Source organism: Pan troglodytes, chromosome 5 (genome assembly GCF_028858775.2).
Source record: "Pan troglodytes isolate AG18354 chromosome 5, NHGRI_mPanTro3-v2.0_pri, whole genome shotgun sequence".
Classification (NCBI taxonomy): Eukaryota; Metazoa; Chordata; class Mammalia; order Primates; family Hominidae; genus Pan; species Pan troglodytes.
In genome coordinates this window covers 173447096-173469210 of record NC_072403.2, presented here as the reverse complement: position 1 = coordinate 173469210, position 22115 = coordinate 173447096, and the positions used below count along the sequence as shown (strand labels likewise).

At 48.4% G+C, this 22115-nt stretch overlaps 1 protein-coding gene across 6 annotated transcripts in view; it reads left to right on the top strand.

Moving 5' to 3' along the window:
* The window catches only part of PRKN (parkin RBR E3 ubiquitin protein ligase), a 1411643-nt gene that overhangs the window by 1351732 nt on the left and 37796 nt on the right, over nt 1-22115 (top strand). For all 6 annotated transcript variants that reach the window (XM_054686972.2, XM_001153913.6, XM_054686973.2 and 3 more), the window contains one exon: nt 19075-19192. In XM_054686972.2, the coding sequence (XP_054542947.1) occupies nt 19075-19192 (118 nt within the window). The remainder of the gene's footprint in view (nt 1-19074; nt 19193-22115) is intronic.

Below are 22115 nucleotides of genomic sequence, written 5' to 3'. Positions count from 1 at the left end.
CTTTGGGTGAAGCAGCTTTCTTCAGCTGGGGGCACTTCCCGAGTAGAGACTTGGCAGAGAGCTGTCTGCTGCGGACATACCCAGCAGCAGGGATATCAGTCCTGGAGGAGGGGTCTGGCCAGCCTCACAGCATCTGCTGTCGTCTGCCCCTTGCACTGCCTGGAGACATTTGCTTGTGGAATGAGAGAGACTGGAGAAATGTACAGATGGAAGGTTAGCAGGGTAAACTATATGTAGCTCATGCTGCCACAGCTGGTCTTGAAGTTGCAGCTGACTCCCATTGACTTCCTTCTCTCCTACTCATTCTAGATTCCCCTCGCCCTTAGAGAAGACCTCTAGGTGGCTTACCTGGTGGGGTGACACAGACATCATCCCTGATGGGTCCAGGCTCCTGGGTGCCATTCTAAAGCCATGACTACTGAATGATTTGCTATCAACATTGGGCAGGGGAGGACCAAGAGATGCCACAGTGAACCACCTGGGTTCCAAATGCATTCTTCCCATTTAAATACCCCATTCTATAACTGCAGCCCTGCCTGCTCCTGAGAGTCAGTTACCCCTTCCAGGATGGCACCTCCCTTTCTAGCCTGCTAATCACTTGGCAATGCAACATAAAGTGACCAGAACTCTTGCTGTGTTCTCTGGCAAAAGTACTCTCATGCTGGAAGCCAGGGCCCCTATATATGCAAGGCCAGGTTGCACAGACGGAGAGCATAAACTCCAAGTGGACCACTGGGAGTGAGAAGTGGGGCCGTCCCTACTTCCACCCCTTGATTCCTGAACCATTGCGTTCTACCTGCTGGAGACACACCCTGCACCATGGTAGTTGTTGATGCAGAGTGTCAACCTCACCTTGGAGGATAGCGCCCACATCACAGTGCAGCTCCAGCGGCATCGTGCAAGCCTGGTCCATCCGTCTCATCAGGTCAACAGCTTCTGGGCAGTAGGATGTGTGACAGGACCAGTGTTCCCATGGGTGTGCGCCCACTGGGACACAATGCAGTGTCATGCAGGGTGCCGGCAGCCTGCAGATGCTAGTGCTGGCTGAGGCTCTGTTGCCAAGAAAGGCAAACCCACACCCAGAAAAGGAGTCACTTCCTGTCAAGATGGAGTGTCTTCATCTTCCCTGGTGTCAGTGTGATCCACCTGACACCCATTGGCCAGTTAGTTGGTCTCCTCGAGGAGTGGAGGACACACAGGACTCCGTGCCGCTCTTTGTTGCCGGCAGGTTGAATGTTGGCGGTGTGGCAGATGGGGGGATGCCCGAGCTGGGGGGCCTGGCAGGGCTTCACCTCACCACCACGCTTCCTCCACGCAGGAGTGCCCTGGCCCAGGACTGCTGTGGCCAGTGGCAGAGGCTGGCAGTGGTCCACTGGCCGGATCCCTCCATCCGCTTGTTGAAGCGCTCTCCTGTGAGCTCTGCCATGCTGTGCAAACATGCGGACGTGTCCTGCCCCTCCCATGGGTCTGTCCACGTGCCTGCTCTGCAGAGCTCCTTGTCTTACCTGTCCTCAGTCTTCCAGATTTTCTCTGTCCCTGCCCTTAAAGAGGCTGCCAAGACGTTTGCCACTGCTTAGGAGCTTGTATCTATTCCTAACTCAGGACTCTTTCCTTTCCACACACAGTCCACTGTCAGCTGCTGCCTCATCTGTTTGGGCTGCTGTCACTCAATACCGTAGACTGGCTGGCTTATAAACAACACACATTTATTCCTTCCAGTTCTGGAGGCTCAGAAGTCAAAGATGAATGCACTAGCAGATTTGGGGTCTCATGAGGGACCACTTTTTGGTTTTAGATGACGTCTTCTAGCTATACCCTCAGATGGTAGAAGGGGCAAGGCAGCTCTCTGGGGCCTCACAGGATGAGAGGTGACTGGTTAATGCCCTGTCTTTATAAGGGCACTAATCCCATTCCTGAGGGCTCTGACTTATGACCCAATCACCTTGCAAAGGCCTCACCTCCTAATCCCACCGCCTTGGTGATTAGGTTTCGACATAGGAATCTGGGGAGACAAAAACACTCGGACCATAGCAGTTGCGTTGCTCAAGGCTCTGCTTATTGACAGGGTCTCCCCTCACCACTCTTTCAACCCTAAAGAGGATTACAGGATAGCGACAGTGCATTTTTGGCTTGCAGCCGTATGTTAAGCTAACTCAATTATGAACCAAGCTTGGATCCCTCACTGTGTCATAAGGAATCTCCCCAGCCCGGCCACTACCACCGTGGGGCCATGGTTGTGAGCCCAAGGAGAGGCAGTCACGCCATGGTGTGGATGGCACGGGAGTCTGAGGACCTGCTTGTGCAGCTCGCTCATGCCCCGTGGGCCTGCTTGGGCCTGGGCCTAGATGCCCCACTTCTGTCTTATGACAATTGCTGCACAGATGCTCCAACTCCACAGGGCTCAGTAGCATGCCAGGGGCTCTCTTTCAAATGGTCCATCGTTCTCAGCTGCTGAACCCCCAAAATCTTTGCTGGGATGCTCTCATTGGCCCGCAGGTAGCCCCACGTGACCTCTTTTCCCTCCACAGACACCTGGAATCTACAGGGTCTGCCTGTGTGCACAGCCACAGAGACAGGGCGCTTGCATGCCGCCTGACCCTGCCCTTTGCTCCTCGGGGCCCCACTCAGAGCTTCAGCACTTTCTTCCAACAGTGACAGGCTCCTCTTTGGCCACTGGCAGGAGGGATTCCAGCTCTAACTCCATTTTAGAGTTTGCTTCCTAGGATTATCCAGGCACCAAGTGCCACAGGTTATAGGTTCCCAGGAGAACAGGCTCTGAGACTTGCTGGCAGGGAGTGTCTTGGGGTGCTCTCGACAGCACCTTCAGGAAGAGAAGGAAGCAGAGGTGGAGTCCCACTGCAGTGTGGTTGCCACAGAAGACTGAGGGGAGCCAGAGGTAGGAGGCTAGAGGTGGGCCCTTCGCATCCACCCTCCACCACTGGGCGTGAGCTGCCCCACCGCCGTGATGTGACGGTGTGACCTCAGTCCCAAGGTGGTGGGACTGGGAGCACAGCAGAGCACCCCCTAAAAGGGCCAAACCAGAGACACACCAGGCACCAGGAATCCGGCCAGGGAATACAGAGGAGGGGATGGGCTTGAGGTAGGATCTGCAGAACTTGGCAGTGGATTAGAAGACAGGATGAGAGGAGACGGGTTAATGTTGATGCATGAATGTCTAGCTTAGAACGATGGTGGTGCCATTGGCTGGAAGAGGAGACAGAAACAAAAGCAGGTTGTTCGGGGAGACACACATTCATTGTGGATATCTCAGCTAGGGGTTCAGTGGGGAAAGGAGTGGATGCCTAGACCACCTCAGAGGAGAATCTAGGCTGGAGCCAGCCATCAAGATGCAAGACTGACAATCTCCAACGAACCGCCCCTTATCCATGCTCCCCACACCCACCCCCACCCCTTCCGAGTTACAGTCCAGGAGAGGCTAGGAGGTGCACCTCCCTCAGTGGAGGACACTGAAGCAGCAGTGGCTCCAGGGAGCCGAGATCTTTTGATCTATTTTGCCCCAGCATCTCACCGCAGAGCCGTCTCTCAGCCATTGACTGCCTTCACACACAAATGCAGTCCCAGTATTGGGAGACGGGTGTAATTTATTATTCCCGGAGATCTAGATCCCCGGTTATTTGGGAGTGTATTTTCTGAACCGCTTGTTGGTTTAAGTAAAGCAGGTTTGATGCCACTTCTCTTGAATCCATGACCCTGGACCCGCCGCCTAAGTGGATGTGCAGATGGGATGGAACGGCTGCGACAGATCTCCATTAAAGCCAGCGCGTCGTTCGGGCTTGGCCTTGCGCTGTGAAAAGCTGAGTCAGTGCCAGGACAGCACCCGCCCCTCTGCAGTGCGTTTCCAAGGCGCTCAGCTTGTGTGCGAAGGTTTGCTCTGGGGCAGCAGAAATGGCTCTTGGCAGGTCGTCAAAGGCCCGGTTTCATTTCCTCCTCTCCAGGCAAGTTGCTCAAAGGCTCACAGCCTTTTCGTCGCCTGCCACACAGAGCCAGTAAGATCTACCAAGCTATAAATAATGAAATGAGTGTGTGTTTAGCCGTTTGTAAGTTGCAAAGTATTACAAAATGGTGAAACTTGGGGGTTTGGGTTTTTAAGGCTGAATGCTAAAACTGTCAGGCACTGTGGAGAGAGGAAAGGAAAGATAAGATTGACTGGGATTGAAAGACAAGTGAAGGCATGCTTGCGTGGGTACACACACAGTGGCACCACACGCCTGCCCCTGGAGGCCGATCCTGACCATGCAGACCTGGGGCTGGGGCTCTCCAAGCGCTCTCCTGCACTGCAGAAACCCTTCTTCTCTTCTGGACTGTCACTCCAGCACACGGCAGAGCACCAAGGCTCTGCAACGCACTTCCCTGGGGTGCAGCTTCCGGCCAGGGGCGTCCTCCCTCTGCAGGAGCCTCAGCACCCCCGGGGGGTTCCCTCCACCCCCAGGAGTTCTGCCTTGAGGGGCACGGCCTGCAGGTCCCCTGAGCTCGCTCACCTGTGGGGGTCACAGCCTGCAGGTCCCCTGAGCTCACTCACCTGTGGGGGTCACGGCCTGTGGGTCCCCTGAGTCTTCCTCTGTACGGCCACAGTGCAGCCTCCACCAGATGCCTGCCTGGCCTGACACATGGGACCCTCCTCTGAAAATGATGCTGTCCTGAAGGCTTTTGGATTCCAGAGGGGTTTTAGGATCCCAGCAGAGTTGGTAAAAAAGGTCTGAATGTAAATTCCGAACCAACTTTGCAAGTCTATACCCTTATACCCTGTGTGCTAGACTCCATAAACAAGCAGCTAGAACAAGTTCGCAATGTGGAAAATATTTTTATAGAAACTTATTGTCACAGCTACACACCACACACACACACCACACATATGTCACACATGCCACACACATAAACATAACGCACACATCACACATACACACCACACATATATAACACACATCACACATACACACACACCACACATACACCACACATGCCACACACATACACACATCACACATACACACCACACATATATAACACACATCACACATACACACACATATACATAACGTGCACACCATGCATCACACACACCACACACGCACCACACACCCATCACACACACCACACACATGCACCACACACCCATTACATACACCACACACACATCACACACACCACACACCCATCACACACACCACACATATGCACCACACACCCATCACACACACCACACACCCATCACACACACCACACACGCATCACACACACCACACATATGCATCACACACACATAAACATACACACCACATCCACATACAGCACACATACACAAAACACACACGGCACACACATATACACACACATATACATAACATGCACACCATGCGTTACACACACCACACACGTGCACCACATATACCACACACACATACATACACACCACACACACTGCACATACAGCATACGCATATACACAACACACATACACACAGAACACACACCACACACAGATACATGACACTGCACACACTCGCCACTCACATGCACACCGCATACCCCACGGGCATTTGGAGCTCCCAAAGGAAAGCGCCCCTGGCAATTCTCTGCACACCCCACTCAGTATCAGGAGGGAAGCAGCTGCAGTGCGCCTCTGATGCACCAGATGGCGCTAAGCCCTTAAGGAAAATGCTGGATTTGGCCAGAAACAAAAATAAAATGACCTGGGGGAAAAGGGAGTGAACGCCACTTTGAAAGGCACCCCAGCCACGCCTGCATAGTGGCCCAGCTGACAACAGGCAAGAGGGAATCGAAGGACTGTGTCCCCAGGAGGAGCATTTCTGAGAGGTGTGCAGATTTGAAAAGCTAACAGCTGGATCCTGGCCCCCATGATTCCTTCATTAAAAACGGGGCTGGCAGCGGGGACAAAATATTGTCACTCCACAGAAAAGCATGTTGAGCATGTGTGAGGAAAACGGTTCACCTGCTCTGCACTTGTTCCTTGCAAGCACAGAGGCATAGCCCGTTTAAACTCAGCACCCCTGCAAGCACAGAGGTGTGGCCCATTTAACTCATCGTCCCTGCAAAGCACAGAGGTATAGCTCGTTTAAACTCATCACCCCTGCAAACACACAGGCATAGCTCGTTTAAACTCAGCACCCCTGTAAGCACAGAGGCATAGCCCATTTAGGCTCAGCACTGCTGTTCTCCAGGGTTGCATTTACCTTCTTTCAGCAAGGACCAGGTGTTCCCACCCGTGTCTGAGGAATGCAAGACAAGCAGAGGGGGCTTGAAGTCAAACAGATCTAGTCTTAAACATGAGTTTCAGCCTAGCTGTGATGGGTAATTTTCTGTGTCAGTGTAGCTGGGCCACACAGCCCAGTTGTTGGAACCAGCACTAGTCGAGGTGTCGCTGTGAAGGTATTTTTGTAGACGTGGTTAACATCTATACTCAGTTAACTTTGAGGTCAAGGAGATGACCCTCTATAATGTGGGTGGGCCTCACCCAGTCCATGGAAGGCCTGACGAGCAAAGACCTTGGTTTCCCAGAGAAGAGAAAAATTCTGCCCTACCGAGTGCGGTGGCTCACACCGGCAGCCCCACACTTTGGGAGGCCAGGGTGGGAGGATCACTTGAAGCTAAGAATTCGAAACCAGCCTGGGCAACAAAGTGAGACCCCATCTCTACAAAAAATATTTTTTAAAGATCAGCAGAGGCCAGAAGCATGTGCCTGTAGTCCCAGCTACTCGAGAGCCCAGGATTTCCAGGCTAGAGTGAGCTATGATCTTGCCACAGCACTCCAGCCTGGGCAACAGAGTGAGACCCTGTCTCAAAAAAAAAAAAAAAAAAAAAAAAGATCTCTCCGTCTTTGTTGACCACAGTGTATGTAGACCTTCTGTGAGCAGTGGGTCTCCGAAGCTCTGCAGGCTAGCGACATCGGCATCACCTAGGAATTTGTTAAACTGCCAAGTCCTTGAGTGCAATCCCAGACCTATGGATTCAGACCCAGAGGGGCAGTGGGGGGGCCACAGCAATGTGTGTTTAACAAGCGCTTCCGGTGCCGCTGGTCTGAGAGCCGCCGTTCTGCTAATGGGGAAGCTCCACAAGGCAGGGATTGTTGGCTTGCTATTTGTCATCTCTCTTGTTTACTGGGATGTATCCCCAGGGTCCAGGACAGTGCCTGGCACATCTTAGACACCCAACACATGTTTCTTGAATGAAAATATTTCTGCATTCACTCTAGCAAAAATAATAGTCTACTTTGTGCCAGAATAACTATACTTTGCACAAAAGGTAGGCTCTGTGGTTGGCTTTGACCCCTCTCGCATCCTATTAGTGATGATTCCGCATTCAGAATCCCATCTATGTGGATAATTTTGGTCACTGCTGACCTAAGCCAACCACAAACTAGAGAATGTCATTATCAAAAATACAAATCAGCATATTTTCTAGCTCGTGTAGATTTTTCCCATATGTCAACTTGTAACAATAGTTGAACACGAAGCACTTTTAAAATAACCAATAAATGGTACCTATTAATAATTCTGCTACTTAATATTTATGTTGTTCCATTTCCCCCATTAATCTCAAAATAGGTTGATAGATATTATTTTAATTCACTTCCCCTTTAGGAAGCATTTAAGGCCCCGTGGGGCAAGACTCTGTAAGATCTCGTCTGTGGCACTTGGCACACATTCCACTCCTAGCAGAAATCACCACTGTTAGAATCATCGTCAAAAATGTCCTTCTGGGCCAGGCATGGTGGCTCATGCCTGTAATCGCAGCACTTTGGGAGGCCGAGGCAGGCAGATCACCTGAGGTCAAGAATTCGAGATCAGCCTGGCCAAAGTGATGAAATCCCATCTCTACTAAAAATACAAAAATTAGCGAGGTGGGGTGGTGCATGCCTGTAATCCCAGCTACTCAGGAGGCTGAGGCATGAGAATCGCTTGAACCCAGGAGGCGGAGGTTGTAGTGAGCCGAGATTGTGTCATTGCACTCCAGCCTAGGTGACAGAGCAAAACTCCATCTCAAAAATAAATAAATAAATAAAAACAAATGCCCTTCTGAATTGCATTCTAAAGCATGGCTTGGGGAGTTTGGAGCTTAGTGGAGTAGCCTTGTATTGCTTACAGTGTAGCCTTGTATTCCCCGGAGCCCTTGGCTAGACACCCCATTAAATCCCAACACTCTGATGACTTCTCTTAAAAAAAAATAACAAAATAGTCCGGGCGCAGTGGCTCACACCTGTAATCCAAGCACTTTGGGAGACGGAGGCGGGCAGATCACCTGAGGTCAGGAGTTCAAAACTAGCCTGGCCAACATGGTGAAACTCGGTCTCCTCCCTCAGCCTCCCAAGTAGCCGGGTGTGGTAGCAGGCACCTGTAATCCCAGCTACTTGAGAGGCCGAGGCAGGAGAATCATTTGAACCCAGGAGGTGGAGGTTGCAGTGAGCGGAGATTTCACCATTGCACTCCAGCCCGGGCAACAGGAGTGAAACAACGTCTCGGAAAAAAAATAATAAAATACATTTAAATATATACATATATACATATTCTCCAAAAAGAGATAGTCATAAGACAATGTGAGAACAACAAAACATGTTTTGGTGACACCCGTTGCCAAGCAGTAACGTTGACTAGCTCAAGGCCCCTGAAAAGTGATGCCATTTTCTTAATCACCAGCAGGAGGCGGGCTGCTCACACGCAGCAGTGCTCAACTGGCCCACCTGCTTGTTTTCAGTGTTTGTGAGAAGAGAGGCGAGCGTTGATGAGAAAGCTGACATTTAAAAGCTGTCATTCACCTGAAAGCATTCATAGCTGAATTAAGCCAACTCTGTTTTCATGATTAATGACAATCTGCTCTTTTTTGGAAAACAGGCTTAAATGGATTTTTAGGATTAGAATAGACTTGTCTAATTATTGGCTACACAGGTGTCACAAATGAGTTTCTCTTAAAGCAGGAAAGATAACACATATGCAGTTCCTCAAGTTATTCTAGCTTCAATGTATATCAATGTGTCTCCTAGGCGCTAATTCGGCTTTTTTTTTTTTTTTTTTTTTCTTGACACAGAGTCTTGCTCTGTCGCCCAGGCTGGAGTGCAGTGGCGCGATCTCGGCTCACTGCAAGCTCTGCCTCCCAGGTTCACGCCATTCTCCCATCTCAGCCTCCCAAGTAGGTGGGACTACAGGTGCCTGCCACCATGCCTGGCTAATTTTTTTTTTTTTTTTTTTTTTGTATTTTGAGTAGAGATGGGGTTTCATCGTGTTAGCCAGGATGGTTTGTTCTGACCTCGTGATCCACCCGCCTCAGCCTCCCAAAGTGCTGGGATTACAGGTGTGAGCCACCGTGCCCAGCCTAATTCAGCTTTTAAAACCTATATAAGTACATTTTGACTTACCAGTGGAATTTTGTGTGTGTGTGTGTGTGTGTGTGTTTATAGAGACAGGGTCTCATTATATTGCCCAGTCTGGCCTTGAACTCCTAGACTCAAGTGTTCCTCCTGCCTCGGCCTCCCATACTTGTGTTTTTAAAGGAGATTTAAGGCCAATCCAGGCCTTCAGTGGTCTTTTCCACGTGTACAAACTCCCACAGGGTCATATTCCCATCTCTTTAGAGATGATCGTGATGATTACAATAACAAAGTAATAATGGTGGTGATCATAGAAAACACACGGTTAGCATTCAGGGTGCACCTGGCTCTGGGCTAAGCCGTTTGTGTGTTGATCTTACTCACGATGACCCTTGTGAGGTTATTCCTCTTGAGCCACAGATGGACGATCATGCCTTTACCTTTCTGAGGGAATTTTGATTCTCTCTGTCTCTCTCTCTCTATATATATGAAATATATTTCCTATAATCATATGAAATATATATATGAAACATCTATAATATACTTATATATAGATGTTTCATATATATATATGAAATTGCTATTTTCAGCCATGAAGTATATTAGGAGAGAGACTTGTCCTGTTCCACCCCCACCTCCACCACGCGTGCGTACACACATGCATGCATGCAATTCCTCCTGCCACGGGTGAGCAGTAGACAGGCACAGAATTCTATGCAATTACCTAACAGTTACACTGCCCCGTGAGAGCCACACTTTATTGCACAATCGGGCGGTGATGCTGAATCACAACAAAACCTTCCCCTCCTGGCAACACAATAAGCAGGCATTGCTTTAGAGCTTGATGACTAAGGCGGGAACAGAGGGTAAGTTACCCAGCTCACCATGTTCTTCTTCAGGTGCAAAGGGAGAATCGCCCTCCAGAGGATGAATGGTTCCCAAACCTCCCGCCCCTCGCAACCCCTTAGGGCATTTTTAGGGATTCTAATTTCTGTACCCCGCCACAGACCTACTGAATCCCAATCTCCAGAGTCTGGACACAAGCCTTGGGATCATTTTTAGAACCGCTTTGGTGATCTTGAACCTGTGGGCACCCAGCCACTGCTTGAGATCACTCCAGAAGGATTTAAACATCAGCATTAAGACACTCATGAAGGATGCAAAGCAAAGATGTGCTCCTGCTGGTAGAAGTCCCCTCTCGGAAGTGGCAGTCAAAGGTCTAAACCAGTGGCCTGGGCAGCGCCCACTCCCAGGGTGTCGTAGAGCTGCTTCTCCTGCCCCCCAGGTCCCTGGGGCTGGCAGCAGTGGCAGCAGTCACTGGGTCTGGGACTCCCCTCCCTCCCCTTGGATCCGCTGGGTGAGGATAGGAAGCACAGGAAGAGCTGTGATGCTGAGAAGGGCAGGAACTCCAAGGGCCTTCTTGGTGACCCTTTCCCACATGTTAGGTGCAGTGGGACAGTTGGAGACAATGACAAAGAAAGGGCATGAGCTTTGGCAGCCGTGGCCTCCTGGTGTCCTTCTTGAAAGCACTTTCGGCAGGTTGGGGAAGGGAGAACCGGCCAGGCAGCAGCGATGGCCCAGGGCAGAAGGGCGGGTGGGCAGCTGGGAGTGGAGCTGCAGTGCTGGTGCCAGGGGAAGCAGGCAAGTGGAGGGCAGGTGGGCCACTGCAGTGAGGGGAGGGGGGCTGGGTGGCTTCTCCCACTGTCTTTACCACAAGCTGGGTGCTGGTGGTGGTGGTAGTTGCTTTCGTTGTTGTTGTTTTGAGACAGATTCTTGCCCTGTCGCCCAGTCTGGATTGCAGTGGCACCAGCTCGGCTCAGTGCAATCTCCACCTTCTGGATTCAAGTGATTCTCATGCCTCAACCTCCTGAGTAGCTGGGACTATATGTGTGCGCCACCAGGCCCAGCATATATATATATATATATATATATATATATATATATATATATCAAGACTGAGGTCGCTATATATATACACAAATATATATACAAATATATATATAAACATATATACAAATATATATAAATATATATACAGATATATATAAATATATACACAAATATATATAAATATATACATATATAAATATTATATATATTTTTAGTAGAGACAGGGTTTCACCATGTTTCGCAGGCTGGTCTTGAACTCTTGACCGTCGCACTGGCCTCCCAGAGTGCTGGGATTACAGGTGTGAGCCACTGCGCCTGGCCACAAGCTGTCTGAAAACTGCACTCTCAGAAGTCCCCGAGGACCTCCAGATCTCCACGGCAGCATCTTAGCCTTAGTCCCTTAGCCCTCTTTGTAGCATGTGACTTGATAATGACAGGAAGAAATCAAGGCTGCAGGGGCCTGGAGTATGAACCCAGGCAGCTCGGGGCTCCGATTCTGAACCGACTGCTCGCAGGCCAGGCGGCCTGGGTCTTAAGTTATTTAGTTTCCTGAGACTCTGATCTCTCCAGCTGAAATAGTGAATGACAAGCTCCGTCCTTCAGGGATGCGCAGTTACTACATTCTGTGATGTGGGCAGAGCCCCTGCCGCACAGTGCCCTTCCTCACGTAACAGAAGCGTCCTTACTTTTCTTCTTCAAAGCCTTCCCCTCCTGGGCAGCGGGGTCCCGGACCCGCCGGCTGCCCCTCCCTCTAACACCCTGCAGCTGTCCCAGCGCCATGCCTACACAGCTCTGTGTTAGCCCGTGCCGAGGTCTGAGTCATCAAATTAATGGGAAAATCAGCACAAGTAGCGTTTGAGGAACAGAATGCCATGTCGTTCATTGGGAAAGGAATGCTGAACTTTGACTTCTAAGTGAGATAACAGAACTGCTTCATGCCCTATGGAGGAATAAAACCATAACCTTTGAGCACATATTGTCTACCAGAAAAAAAAAAAAAGAAAAGACACACCTTATCAGTTTTCTACACCGTAACCCCTAACTCTCCAATCAAGGCCATGATCTACCTGGGCCCTTGTCAGTCCCAGGAGGTCAGAGTGAACCCCACCCCCACTGCAAAAGAAAGTGGGTAGCTGTCCTGCCGGCTAAAACACACTCCCCTAGCTTGGTACTGTTAAAACTTCAGACACGGCCGGGCACGGTGGCTCACGCCTGTAATCCCAGCACTTTGGGAGGCCGAGGCGGGTGGATCATGAGGTCAGGAGATCAAGGCCATCCTGGCTAACATGGTGAAACCCCGTCTCTACTAAAAATTAGCTGGGCGTCGTGGCGGGCGCCTGTAGTCCCAGCTATTGTTACAGATACATACTCTAAAGTTAGACTTTCAATCTTGTCTACATATTAAGTCAGACACACTCCTAAGTTGGGTTTTCTATCTTGGCTAAGTTCGACCACAAGGACTCAAATACAGAAGTACGGAGTCCTTCTTAGGCCATACTTAGTTTGCTTTAACAGTATTAAAAACCATTTTGCGACATCAGCATTTTGGTCTTTTCCTAGGGTTTGGGGTATTTTCTCTTCCCTAGGCTTTCTTCTCTGTCTCTGACCTTCAGTGTGGGCATCTCCATGAGGGGGTCCTTGACTCCTTGGCTCACGTGTGCCTCGGCCCCTCAGCAGCTCCGGTGTCCTGTGGGGTGGACATGAGGGTGCCTCTTAACCCACGCTGCTGCCCATGGCTTACAGGAACCGAAGCTCAGCCCAGGAAGCCTCAACCTCAGGCTCTAGATCTGGGGAGGTCTCTCTTCCTGCAAACTGCTGGCATCTCACTGCATCTTCTCACAGTGGAAGAGGCAAGAGAGCTCTCTGGGGTTGCTTTAATAAGGGCATGAATCCCTTCATAAGAGCTCCACCCTCATGACCTAATCACCTCCCAAAGGCCCCACCTTCCAGTAGCATCACCTTGGTGGGTAGGATTTCAACATATCGATCCGGGGAAGAAGTAACATTGGCCCCGTTGCAGAGTCTGTGAAGGAAATGATAAGGGCACATATCCTTGCAGGTGAAAACAGAAATTGCTGCTCTCAATTTCCCTCTTCCAGTCTAAGGATCAAACCCTCCTAGCTACCTCCCTCTCCCCTGAGTGAACTGGCCCATCCAGTAGCTCAGTGCACACTAGTGTGGAAATGTTTACACGGGGAGTCTTTTGTAATCACTCCTAGGTATTAAACTTGCAGTGTCCTGATTTGAAGGACGCTTGCTGCTGGAGGTGTTACATCCAGAGCCGTTTCGGGAAATCCTAGTGGCTTTCTGGTGGGCCTGCAAGTTATACCCACTCTGCCTTGTGTGCTCGGGGGATCAGAAGTCAGAGAAAATTGGTGTTTTGAAAAGTAATTATTTCTCTTCTTTTGCTATAACTTTAATCTTTCTTCCTGGACAGAACAAAGCATATTAATATAAATTTGCAATTTTCCGGTTTGTAATTCCCCTCCAGTAATGTGCTATTGACAGGCAGGAGGTTTCTTCAAGTTGAGCTCTGAATCTTTCTCTTGGGCTGAGTATAACATCCTTTGTTAGAATAAACATTGTATTCGCCCAGTTGAAAATGCTCTTAACTTGGCAACATGTAACAAAGGCTTTAGGTGTGCACACACCTGAGCCAGAAACTTCAGCCCCTGAGTGCTCCTCTTGCAGACAAGGCCTCCCAGATAAGTGCTAAGACTCTAGAGTTTAGCAAGACCTGCCCTCAATGATAATCTGTCCACACGGGTTGGGAGTGCTGGGATATTTGCAGTCATTTCTGCCATTTTATTTTATACTTTCTATTACATTCTACATTTCTATAGTTTTACTTTTACTTCTTGCCTTTCTTTTGACTCTTTTGTTTGCCATTTCCACTGTATTTTTCCTTGTTTAGAAGCAAATTGCTTTCTCTTTTATTGATTACCCTAGAATGTAAACATATATTAATGTAAAAAAATCTAAGGACCCTCTGCCTGAATCATGCCGACGCATTAGAATCATCCAATTCTCACACTTCTGTGCTATTCTTGTCCGGCATCTAGTTCTACTCTGATTTTTTTTTTTTTTTTTTTTTTTTTGAGACAAAGTCTCACTCCATTGCCCAGGCTGGAGTGTACTGGCACCATCTCGGCTCACTGCAACCTCCACCTCCCAGGTTCAAGCAATTCTCCTGCCTCAGCCTTTCAAGTAGTGTGTGCACCACACCCAGCTAATTTTTGTATTTTTAGTAGAGACGGTTTCTCTATGTTGGCCAGGCTGATCTTGAACTCCTGACCTCAGATGATCCACCCGCCTTGGCCTCACAAAGTGCTAGGATTACAGGCGTGAGCCACCACACACAGCCTACTTGGATTTTTTTTTTTTAAACCAGCAAATTAAGCATCGTTTACAGTTTTAGACAATCAGTATTTCCTGTGATTTACCATACGTTACCCATTTTCTTTTTCTTTTCTCACAGTTTCTTCTTGCAGCTCCTGGCTCCTTCTGGACTTTTCCTATTTCCATGTTTCTTTTTTTTTTTTTTTTTTTTTGCAGGGCGGGTGGTGGCAGATGGAGTCTCGTTCTGTTGCCCAGGCTGGAGTGTAGTGGTATGATCTCGGCTCACTGCAACCTCCGCCTCCCGGTTCAAATGATTCTCCTGCCTCAGCCTCCTGAGTAGCTGGGACTACAGGCACCCACCACCGCGCCCAGCTAATTTTTGTATTTTTAGTAGAGACGGGGTTTCACCATGTTGGTCAGGACGGTCTCAAACTCCTGACTTCGTGATCTGCCTGCCTTGGCCTCCCAAATCCATGTTTGTTTGTTTGTTTTCTTTTCTTTTCTTTTTTTTTTTTTTTTTGAGACGGAGTCTCCCTCTGCTGCCCAGGCTGGAGTGCAGTGGCGTGATCTCGGCTCACTGCAAGCTCAGCCTCCCGGGTTCACGCCATTCTTCTGCCTCAGCCTCCTGAGTAGCTGGGACTACAGGCGCCCACCACCATGCCCAGCTAATTTTTTGTAATTTTTTGTATTTTTAGTAGAGATGGGGTTTCAGCATGTTAGCCAGGATGGTCTCAATCTCCTGACCTCATGATCCGCCTGCCTTGGCCTCCCAAAGTGCTTGGATTACAGGCGTGAGCCACCACATCCTGCCCCAAATCATGTTTCTTTAATGAACTTCTGTTGATGGGAAATGCTGTTTTTTATTACTGTGTTTTTATTTATGCTCATTCTTAAAAATTAATTTTGCTTGGATAGAATTCTAAGTGGGCTGGTATTTTCTGTCAGTGCTTTGAAGATACCATCACTGTCTGCCAGCACCCATGCATTAAGAAATCAGCTAGGGGGAATAATTGTAACTTCTTTGTAGATAATTTGTGTGTTTTTTTTGCCACTCTCTCCAAACACTGTTTCTCTCTCATGCTCTTTGTTATCTCCTTCCAGAACTCTACTTAGAAAAACATTGGACCTTCTCACCTTATCCCCCCATCTCTTAATCTCCTTTTCATATTTTTTACTTCTTGGCATTTTATGTAATTTCTTCAGCTCCATCTTTCAGTTCACAAATTCTCTCTTCATTTGTATCTAATTTGTTATGTAACTCATCAACTGAGTTTCTAATTTTAATTATTAGTGTTTCATGTCCAGAAAAATGGACAAAATAAAGAAATTTGTTTCTTTTTTACATCTCCCTGGTTAATTGTGACAGTCTCTTATTCCATTATCATGACCTTTATTTATTTATTTAAATATAACAAACATATTTAGTTTATACTCAGTTAAGTTTTTTTGAGACAGAGTCCCACTCCATCACCGGGACTGGAATGCAGTGGCAAAATCTCGGCTCACTGCAACCTCTGCCCCCCAGGTTCAAGTACTTCTCCTGCCTCAGCCTCCCAAGTACCTGGGACTACAGGTGCACACCACCACGCTTGGCTAATCGTTGTGTTTTTAGCAGAGACGAGGTTTCACCATGTTGGCCAGGCTGGTCTTGAACACCCGGCCTCAAGTGATCCACCTGCCTCAGCCTCCCAAAGTGCTGGGATTACAGGTGTGAGCCACCATGCCTGGCCAGTACTCTGTCTCTGGCCATTCCAATATCTATAACCTTTGCTGGTTAGATTCTGTAGTTTCTGTAATTCTGTGACTTTCACTCATGTAGCTAGTTTTCTCCTGTATTAGGTGACTTTTTAACTTTTTTATTATGATCCCAGATTTCTTAGAATTTTATTTGTGTAATTTCCTTGAGGTTTGGCTTTTTAAAGTGCTGTGCTCCACAAAAGATATTTTTGCTTCCGCCTGGTTCCAGGGTATATGCCAATCTGGTAATATTTCAAATTAATTTTTGGCTTGAGGTTTTTTAAAGCTAATCAGATAGGATGAATTCTTTTCACCAACCCTCGTGTCCGAGGCCTGATGGTTAGGAATGTTCAGAAAAATGTTTTCCAAACCTGCTGCCTCACAGAACCCAGCCTGAGACCAGCACATATCTGTCAATTATCTCTTCAGGGCGGGCTTTTGCCCTGGCTTCCTCCACTGAGAACGTCACTCTCAGGAGTCCAGGTCCTCTGTGTGTAGTAAAACTGGATTCCACCTCCCACCTGGCTCTGGCTGGAGGCTTTGTCTCCTGCCTGTGCCCTTAGGGCCTGGGAAGACCCGGATGATGGGCAGCCCGGGACTAGGAAGATAGCCCCACAGCAAATGCCAGGCTCCTTCCTCCCGAACCAGGAGGATTTGCTGTCTTTAAGGGTTTCCTTTACCTTCCCACCCTATCAGCCGTACGTTTAAAAAAGATTTTTTTCCATATTTGATCCAGCATTTTTAGGCGTGTGGACCTGGGAGAAATTGCCCTTCATATGCAGTATGCCATGTTGCTAAAAAATGGCATTTTGAAATTATTTTCTGATAAGTGAAATTGTATTTTTCTCCAATTTGTATGACTTACCAACTTGCCACCAGCAAGCAATCTAAACCATTGCTGCAGAGCTACAGAGCCCTAGACCTGAAAAAGAACAGCGTGGAACATGAGGCCAGGGTGGCGTTGGGGTGCAGGTCGGTGGGGGGATGGGTGTTTGCCACGTGCCACTGACAGTTAGGACCACCCAAGACTCTGTGGTGACTGGAAGACGTGCCATGAAGATGCATACCTAGTTACCAAGTTGTGAAATGGCCCTCACTAACCACAGCGCCCTCACTGGGCCTCTGCCGTGAGTGGATCTTAGCAAAGGAAGCACTCATTGACCTACCGTTGCCTCCTAGCAGCTGACTCCACATTATTTTAGCAAAGTATTCACAAATCACGTGACACCCTGGCAGTTCTCAAGGGTGCTTCCTTTGTGCCCATGATGGTTCATTAACAGAAACGAAATTGGCTTCACCCAGTGACCAGCCCTAGACAAAGCTTGTCTGTGGTGCCCCCACCACTGTCAGGGATGCCACCCATGTGCCCTGCCCATTTCACGGGGTCCTATTTTGGATGTTTGGTAACCCCTGAAAGTTTAGTGGTAACCCCTGAAAGTTTAGTGGTAACCCCTGAAAGTTTGGTAACCCCTGAAATTTGGTAACCCCTGAAAGTTTAGTGCCTTCCTGGGCTGCGTCATTCATTCATTCACTTGCCTGAAATGTACTGATCGCCTGCTGTGTACCAGATTCTATGCCAGAAACTGGAGATATGAGGATGTCTCAAATGTGATCTTGGCTCTGGAAGAATTGACTTTCCACAGAAATAACAGAAACATGAACACTAATTCCTAAAGAAACTATTAAATGCAGTACAGTTATTTTCCTCATAATACTTCATCTATAAAGACTCAAAAACTTTAACATTTCAAAAAGGCTTGGAATTCGAAAGTGAAAGGACAAAGTTTGGATTCATGTTTTTGGTGATGCTGCATCTTATCTGGGGATAATCAGTGAATGGCTTGTCCTTAAGGTCACAGATGTCAAGCACAGCTAGCCCAGGACCTCTTGCTTCCACCCCCACCAGAAAACCTCCTTATACATGATGGTGCAGGCAGCACCCAGCTCTCGGTGACATAAATAATGTCAGCAAATGTATTAAAAGCTTGCCACACTGGAGTCATTCTGAGTCTTTGAAGAAATTAACTCATAGAATCCTCCATACCCCCAATGCACAAGGTGTTTCATCTGAGAGATAAAGACTGTCAGAGAGCTTAGGGAATGTTTCCAGAGTCACCCGTCTGGGTAGAGCTGGGATTTGAACCAGACAGCTGGTTCCAGGGCCACAGTCTTCACTCACAGCTCCCACTGCCCTCTCTGGCACATCGACTTCATTTCCTGTTCTTGCTCCTGTCCCTTCTGTGACAACATTTGGAGTTCCCCATTTGCCAGGTGCAAGGAAGGATAACAAGATGTAGAGCAAAGTTTAAAAGCAGAGATTCCAGAGTCACACTGATGCTCCCACTTACCAGCTTTGGGCCATGTTTTCACCCATCGAATCCTCAATGTGGAATAAAAACTAGATCCTCACTTCACATCTGATGAAGTGTCTAATGAGAAGTGTATTTGAGCATTGATCACCTTGCCTGCATTTTAAGCACCTGATAGGTGTTGTTTATTACAATTATGCAAAACAACAGAATAGAGGAGCTCACACTACAAAACCAAACAATCTCTTCCCCACTCCTACGCATACGCCACATGCCAGGGAGAGTGTCCCCATCTGCCTAGTAGCTGTCTAGCATTTGTCAAGTGCATTGATATTTAGGCTTCTTGCCCGAAGGCACTCCTGTCTTCAAGAATTTCCTGTACCAACGTACAGGGAACATAAACTCTGATCCCAGTAATAGAAAGCTGAGATTAAACGCCTTTCCTCTTTGTTTCCCCAGGCCTACAGAGTCGATGAAAGAGCCGCAGAGCAGGCTCGTTGGGAAGCAGCCTCCAAAGAAACCATCAAGAAAACCACCAAGCCCTGTCCCCGCTGCCATGTACCAGTGGAAAAAAATGGTGAGTCTGTGCTGAGCAGAGAATGAGGATGTCGTGGGCTCTTTGGGGAGAATCATACCCATCAAGGATTCCAGGATTAAAGGAGATGCTGTCTGAAGGTGCCTGGTGTGTTGGGTAACCCCTCGATTAATGTTACCCATTATCACTATTATTATTGTTTTTGTTACACAGAAATATTTAATGAGTGAGTAGTTCCATGGCTATGTGAGGCACACAGTTAGCATTTATGTGGTTGGAAAGGGAATAAATATAGAAACTAGAACCAAGATATGGAAAGTGGTTGAGGATAAGTGGCAGTCAGGAGGCAGCTGTGGTTTTTCTGTCCTCCCTGGTGACCTTCCCCAGCGCTGATGGCTGCACCGTATGACCCTGTTGTCTGCCGGCCGTCAGTCTATAGCCTTCCCCAGCTTTGCAACATTATTCAAAATTAAACCCTCGTCTATATTTAAAGATCCCTGTGGCCTGCCCCTGATGACTCACAGTACCAGTGGGGGACTTCCTGCTGTCTATCCTGGACATGCCACTCAGGGCAAAGCCATCACAACCAGTGGTCCGAGAGCCCTTTCTCAATGTGATGCACTTGTACGTGTGCAAGGCAGAGTCAGCGGCACCATCACAGATGAGCAATGACACGAAGCCAGGCGCAGCCTCTCCCAGCTTCTCCTTAGTGAGCATCAGCTACGCCCTGGCTGGCAGGTTGCCCAGAGCTGACTTGCGGGAGGGAAGCCCGGCCATCCCAGGATGGGCACTCAAGCCTCTCTCTTTTCAGTTATGTCCTTCAGGAAGTTTTCATTAATACAAACAAGAGGGTGCTTGAACACATCCCAGAGCCGCAGGTGCTGGCTTAGCTCAGTACAAGTCCTTAGTGCTGTATCAGTGGCTTCCTGCAGAGAAAATAAATAATTTACCCAGCGTGTCCTTATTACTCCATTGCATGCAGCAGTGCTCCTAGAAAATGAAGGGATTGGCATGCACCTATAAAGAGCAGAAGGCGGCCGGGCGCGGTGGCTCACGCCTGTAATCCCAGCACTTTGGGAGGCTGAGGCAGGTGGATCACAAGGTCAGGAGGTCGAGACCATCCTGGCTAACACAGTGAAACCCCGTCTCTACTAAAAATACAAAAAATTAGCTGGGTGTGGTGGCGGGCGCCTGTAGTCCCAGCTACTCTGGAGGCTGAGGCAGGAGAATGGTGTGAACCCGGGAGGCAGAGCTTGCAGTGAGCCGAGATTGCACCACTGCACTCCAGCCTGGGAGACAGAGTGAGACTCCATCTCAAAAAAAAAAAAAAAAAAAAAAAAAAAGAGCAGAAGGCACTGATGGGATGGAAGGAAAGAGCTTCTCTAGTCTCCACCACCACTGGGTGCACTGGGAAGTGGGAGGGAAAGAACACGGAAGGGCGCTTCCCAGGAGAAGATGTGTGATGGTTTGGGATAAACAGGCCTGGTATTTCGCTGACAAGGGTGTAAAGCACAGAGATTAGACAGTCTTGATCTGTAGCCCAGGCTGGGGTGCAATGGCGTAATCTCGGTTCACTGCAACCTCCACCTCCCGAGTTCAAGAGATTCTCCTGCCTCAGCTTCCCAAGTAGCTGGGACTACAGGTGTACGCAACACACCCAGCTAATTTTTATATTTTTTAGTAGAGACGGGGTTTCACTATATGTCGGCCAGGCTGGTCTCGAACTCCTGACCTCAGGTGATCTACCCGCCTTGGCCTCCCAAAGTGCTGGGATTACGGGTGTGAGCCACTGTGGCCGGCCTTAATTTTTGTTTGTTTTGTTTTTTAATAATAATTCTCAAGGTTGGTGAGGACATCATAAGTTAGCATAACTTTTCTGGAAACCACTTTGGCAATACCTATATAAAGACTTTATATTATTTGACCCAATAATTCTACCTTTGAAAATCTATCCTAAAGGACTAACCTGAAATATATAATAGGCAAATACACCCACACCCCCACACACATTTTAGGAAAAAAGGTGCCAACTGCAGCATTATTTATATTAGGGTAAACTGAAAATCATCGAAGTGTCTAAAGGCCTCAGTATGAGAAAGATTGGTTTATTTTGTGATAAATCGGTGGTAAAGCTTCACACAGCCCGGCACTGCAGTGTTGCAGGAGTTAGGACTCTGCCATGGACTGTGGCTGTGTGAGCACCAGTTTGCTCATTCATAAGATGGGTTTCAATGGGACTTCCTCACAGCATGGGCGGGAGGAGTAACAGAGACGGTGCATCAAACACGCTCCGTGAGACGTGCTCTGATTCGTGTGGATGAAGGTTATGAAGGCATGGCGGAAAGGTTTACATCCATCCTCAGTGAGAAATCAGAATTTCAAAGCAAGTGGCACATATGTCTGTTTTGAAACAAATGTGTGTGTGGGAAAAAATAGAATCAGAAGAAAAAGACTGGAAACAAGATGTTACCATGTCATAGTGAGTAGCTCTAGGCATAATAGGACCAAAGAGGACTTTATTTCTTTTTATGCTTTTCTGTAATAAACATGTGTGACGTATAACCTTAGAAAATTAGTAAAAATCAGCCAGGTCTCTGTCTGCAGTGGGGAGGGAAAGGGGCTCCTTAAACACCCACCCATGTTCCCACTTCTGGCAGGCGTCACAGGCACGGCAGGTGGAGAATTTACCCAGCAGGTCTGGGGTCCATGCCTTAGTGGCCTCCTCGTTAGCCCAGGCTCTGGTGGTGGCAGTTTGCAAGATAAGAAGTGGTCAGCGAGGCTGGGAGTGGTGGCTCACACCGGTAATCCCAGCACTTTGGGAGGCCAAGGCAGGCGGATCACCTGAGGTCAGGAGTTCGAGACCAGCCTGGCCAACATGGCGAAACCCCGTCTCCACTAAAAATAGAAAAGTTAGCTGGGCATGGTGGTACATGCCTGTAGTCCCAACTGCTTGGGAACCTGAGGC